Source organism: Pollicipes pollicipes, unplaced genomic scaffold (genome assembly GCF_011947565.3).
Source record: "Pollicipes pollicipes isolate AB1234 unplaced genomic scaffold, Ppol_2.1 Scaffold_2882;HRSCAF=3380_pilon_pilon_pilon, whole genome shotgun sequence".
Taxonomy (NCBI): domain Eukaryota; kingdom Metazoa; phylum Arthropoda; class Thecostraca; order Pollicipedomorpha; family Pollicipedidae; genus Pollicipes; species Pollicipes pollicipes.
This window is the reverse complement of record NW_023596182.1, coordinates 1-5,410: the sequence shown is the minus strand read 5'-3', so window position 1 is coordinate 5,410 and position 5,410 is coordinate 1. Positions and strand designations below refer to the sequence as shown.

At 57.5% G+C, this 5,410-nt stretch overlaps 1 protein-coding gene across 1 annotated transcript; it reads right to left on the bottom strand.

Annotated features, from left to right (window-relative positions):
• Window positions 1-203: 203 nt before the first annotated feature.
• LOC119114670 (sorting nexin-4-like) lies at window positions 204-5,232 on the bottom strand (the record flags this gene model as incomplete). The annotated part of the gene is made up of 8 exons (XM_037238696.1): window positions 204-221; window positions 262-294; window positions 742-856; window positions 1,892-2,024; window positions 3,449-3,597; window positions 3,891-4,072; window positions 4,835-4,944; window positions 5,127-5,232. Coding segments are annotated over 8 exons (846 nt in total), but the record flags the coding sequence as incomplete, so codon positions are not given.
• Between the last annotated feature and the right edge of the window lie 178 nt (window positions 5,233-5,410).

The following is a 5,410-nucleotide window of genomic DNA, read 5'->3' as shown; positions in this document are numbered from 1 at the left end:
TAGCCATCGCTGATCACCGGAGTGCGGTCAAAAGCAGACACCAACAAGCAGGAATAGGGCCAAGAGATTCGGTCAGCGCGACCGGGCTGGTCGGTGAGACTGTCGCCAGGTGGCGAGTGCGCCCGCTCCGCTGCGCTGCCGCTCCGCGAGCCGCCCCCAGGAGCCGGGACGCCCCCTCCCACCGGCCGTCCAGCTGCGGTCCACTAGGGGGAGGCCAGCTCCTGCGGCGCCGGGGCGGGGCAGCCGCCCAGGCTGTCCCACGCAGTCGCGGAAGTGTTTCCAGGTTTGCAGTCCCTGCGACAGAGGCGGGACGTCACGACACGGGCGGATGCGGAGCATGCGTACAGAGGCAGTTGGGCGGGTACCTGTCAGCCAGGCAGTCCCTCCCCTAACATTGGGGCACTTCCACAGTCGTGTATTGACGTGTGCACTGCTGGCGATCTCTTGTACACGCGTCCGCCGAAGGGCCCTCGTCCTACCAAGCCTTCCCGTCCTTTAAAATGTTTGGGGGCCTGTTTTCCTCTTCGACTTCTCATAGTCTACGTGCCCCGGAAAATCCAGTGACGTCATTACTGGGTCAGTGATAGAGAAGTACGACTGAGCGCATCCCTTGAGCACTCCGTTGGTGCACTCTTGTCGTGCCAGTGATCACTCGGTACTTTTCGGCGCACCTCTAATTATGTAACATTCAAGATATCACGAACATATCTTTATCCTGATTCATGCAATGTTTGTTCTCACCTTCTTGCAAATTCGAATTTGAAGCTTCACATAGTTGATGAGAGTTTCACGAAGATCCTTGACTTTACGTGCATGAAATCTCTCAGCATCCTCCAAGGCTTTTTCCACGAACTCGCTGCAGAAAGCAGAGGCGTGGGTGAGCACGTGCAGCAGGCCCAGAATCAAGCATACCTTGGGGGTGGCAGGTAGCACACACATTGAAAAATTTAGAACTCTGAACGTCCATGCCTGACCTGGTTATGTCCAACATCCCTCAAATATATCCATTAAGTGAACACACAACATGAGCATGGGACAATCCGGCGTACATACGGTCAGCTGGGCTTGTGCCAGATGTCAGGCACTCTGACTCCCTATGCACTGCAAATGGAAATGGCTGAAGTTGGTTCAATGATATTGTATTCATGTAGTCCATACAGATGACAACTGTGTGGTAATGGCATGTCATGTTCTACCACTGTTTTATCCAAAACTTGTGAATTTGAGAGGATTTTCGATGTTTGTACTTCGTTGTTCAGAATTATACTCACAAGAACACAAGATGTGTAACGGACGTTTCATAAAATGAAGACATTAATTCTGCACACCGGATATATCCAAGACGCTCGGAAAATGCAACTTATAATAAGCTATAGCTGACGAAACACCTTGCTTTGAAAGGCGGAATAAAGCTGGAGACAAGTGATATCACGCTTGCAGCATTAAACCTTAAGACAATGGCTGACTCGGCCACTTACCATATCTAGCAACATGAGCTATCAGGGACTCGTTTTTTGTGCAAGCACTTCGTCAAGGTGGTGTTCCGTGCAAAAAATCCTATGTTCCGACCTGGGTAACACGTTCGCAGCGTTGGATGATCGTTATTAAACCATGGGGCCTTAAATTGATTTTGGCTGAGGGTTTTATATGAGGGATCCCGCAGATTTCGCAAAGGTACCACCAAGGCTGTAGTGGCTGGCCTCAGCTTGATGGAGCGCTGCCGCGGTAGCCTGAGTCCGGCTTGGCCGAGCACCGTTGTGGCCGGGGCTCTGACCTGACCTTGACCGAGCACCGCTGTGGCCGGGACCCTGACCTGAGCTTGACCGTAGTACTGCTGCGGCCGAGGCTTTAACCTGACCTTGGCCGAGTACCGCCGCGGCCGAGCTCTGACCTGAGCTTGGCCGAGTGCTGCTGGATCTGAGTCTCAGTGTCAGCCACCTGTTGGTCGACCTCGGCCACCTTCATCTCGCGCACCTCGTCCGTGTCGACGCTGCCCAGCAAGCGCCACATCAGGCTCGGCTTCCCTGGCGACACCCGACCGGACACTCTCAGTCCCACTCGCCGGACATCCATCACATCCCACAATTGTTGAGCGTACATGCATAATGTCATAATGACAAGTGTTCAACGTACATTCTGACCCATCACGGAGTTTTCAAATAGGTCGACAATTACTGTGGTCAACCATGTAGTGCATCAATCACAGGTCACCACACTGATCAATGGCCTACATTTGCGACATTTCTTCTTCTTTACCTGAACCTGGAGCACGGCGCTGGGCCCCACCGTGGCAGACACTTACTTAGCCAATACATGCATCCCAAATTCGTGGCGTAACATAACGCCACGTTGCGTGAGTGAGGCAGTTAAGGAGATAAAAGTCACTGTTTGGAAGATGTCACTGCTTAGTGCTATCATGAGTGAGTGAGAGAGTGAGAGAGTGAGAGTGAGAGTGAGAGTGTGAGAGTGTGAGAGTGAGAGAGTGAGAGAGTGAGAGAGTGAGAGAGTGAGAGAGTGAGAGAGTGAGAGAGTGAGAGAGTGAGAGAGTGAGTGAGTGAGTGAGTGAGTGAGGTGTAGTGAGTGAGTGAGTGAGGTGAGTGAGTGAGTGAGTGAGTGAGTGAGTGAGTGAGTGAGTGAGAGTGATGTAGTGAGTGTGTGAGAGTGAGAGTGAGAGTGAGAGTGAGTGTGAGAGTGAGAGTGAGTGTGAGAGTGAGAGTGGAGAGTGAGAGGAGAGTGAGAGTGAGAGTGAGAGTGAGAGGTGAGAGCGAGAGCGAGCGAGAGCGAGAGCGCGAGCGAGAGCGAGAGCGAGCGAGAGCGAGAGCGAGAGCGAGAGCGAGAGCGAGAGCGAGAGCGAGAGCGAGAGCGAGAGAGAGAGGAGAGAGAGAGAGAGAGAGAGAGAGAGAGAGAGAGAGAGAGAGAGAGAGAGAGAGAGAGAGAGAGAGAGAGAGAGAGAGAGAGAGAGAGAGAGAGGAGAGAGAGAGAGAGAGAGAGAGAGAGAGAGAGGGAAGAGAGAGTCGCGGAAACCATCCCTACCGATAATATCCACCAGGTCCCTCGGAGGCCAGAACACACCGTGGGTGTGCAGCGCCGTAGGATGCGTTGGCCCGAGTCAGCGGGTGTGTGGGGCGGAGGACGGCGATGGCAGGATGGCACAGGTAGTGGGTGTGGCGCAGGAGGACGGCGGTGGCCCGGGTCAGCGGGTGTGGCGCCGGAGGACGGCGTGGTGGCCCGAGCCAGTGGGTGTATGGCGCAGGGAAGACGGCATGGGCCGGGTCAGTGGGTGTGCGGCGCCGGAGGACGCGGTGGCCCGGGTCAGTGGGTGTGCGGCGCCGGAGGGACCTGGTGGCCCGGGTCAGTGGATATGAGGCGCAGGAGGACGCCGGTGACCCGGGCAAGCGGGGTGTGCGGCGCCGGAGGACGGCGACGGCCTGTATCGGCGCCAGCCCACCTTGCAGCGCGCTCTCCCGCCGCTGCGAGAGCGTCGACAGCGAGTCGTCCAGCCGCTCCAGCTGGTATGCATCATCGTGTACTTGTGGCAGACGGTCTGCAGCGCCGCGCGCGTAGTACATGTACTCCTTCAGCTGGTCAATGTTACACCTGTGGGCAAGACCTGTGACTGGACGGGACGGTCGGGACGGGGCGGCGCTCAGTGGCCAGGGCGGCAGTCTGCCGGCCGAGGCCTGTGTCCGCGGATCACTCGTCGGACATCAGCATCTCAGCATCAGCCGATACCCCGGCCGACACCGACAGCTGGACGTTGCACTGTTTGCTCGTCCGCACGCACACAGCACACACCGCGGCCCTGCGCACCCGCCCAACACCCCGGGGAGGGGGCGGGCGGGCGGCGTCCCCGCGGCGGGCTGCACGCACCTCATCCTCCTCGATTAAACGTGTCGATGCTGGCGGCGTGCGCGTCCATGTAGTGCCCGGCGCTCTGCAGGCCGTCGCCCATGCGCGTCTCGATGGCCGACCACTCGCTGAGCACGCGGCCGTAGTTGGCGTGCTGCCGCCGGATGGCGTACGTGGCGTCTGTCAGCCGCGCCCTCGAGCGCAGCACGGCCGTCAGGTGCGTCTGTCCGACCCACCGGTGGGTCACCACACACGGCGCACTGCCGGGACACGGTCAGGGCACACGGCGACACGGCCCAGTCCGGCACTCGCTCGAGCCGGAGCACGCACGACACACTGCCGGGACACGGGTCAGGGCACACGGCGACACGGCCCAGTCCGGCACTCGCTCGAGCCGGAGCACACACGGCACACTGCCGGGACACGGGTCATGGCACACGGCGACACAGCCCAGTCCGGCACTCGCTCGAGCCGGAGCACCACGGCACACTGCCGGGACACGGGTCAGGGCACACGGCGACACGGCCCAGTCCGGCACTCGCTCGAGCCGGAGCACACGGCACACTGCCGGGACACGGGTCATGGCACACGGCGACACGGCCCAGTCCGGCACTCGCTCGAGCCGGAGCACACACGGCACATTGCCGGGACATGGGTCAGGCACACGGCGACACCACCAGTCTGCCCGTCGACACAGTCAGCTGACAGCGCACGATGCCACCGGCAGAACTCGGGCTGGGGTGCATGGAATGCGATGGCACTGTCCGACGTCTGCCACGCTCTCACGCGGGGCAGGGCGTCAGCCAACGATGCCACTTTCTGACACGCCTGTCGATTTTGCAGGGTCACAGGCAACTGTTCTAAGCCACGGTCGATACCAAAAGGTGCAAAACGAGCTATAACGAAAATAACAGCAATGAAATGACAGGAAGCCCTGGAGATAAGTTCCACACAGCACTGGATTGGTCGCCCCCAAAATAATCACCTCCAGTTCCTTTCCATAGCTGAGTAGCTCATCGAATCGGCTGTCTCCCTTCTTGACGCGGATTGTGGCGTTCAACGATTTTAGCTGTTTCTCCACCTTCGCCAAATATCCTGTTTCGAAGCGAACAAGGGTTATGTGAGAGAATCATGCCAGATTTAGCTCATAGTTGTTGTAAGCCATAGATGGTGCCAGTGCATCCGATGATAGCGCAATATTGTTAAACAAACCCGATCGTAGACCGAGCCCTACAAAAAATGAGCTATCGACGTGCCACTGATGAGACAGCTCTTACCAGTGCCAGTCACTATTTCCTTCCAGTCTTTTTCATCTTGTAAAAATCGCAGAAAAATCGGATCCCAAGACAGAATTGGGTGCGATGCCACGCGCAACAGGAAGCTCTGTGGACAAGGAACAACACCGACTGATCACATGTCGCCTAACTATCGGTGACAACCAGGGCCGAGTCTACATCTCACCGCACAAATCACAGGTTGGGACCAATGTGAAACACAGCCCTAGTTACCAGGCAGACGACAGCCAATACATCACCTCCGGCAACAACATCCCCGCTTCAAA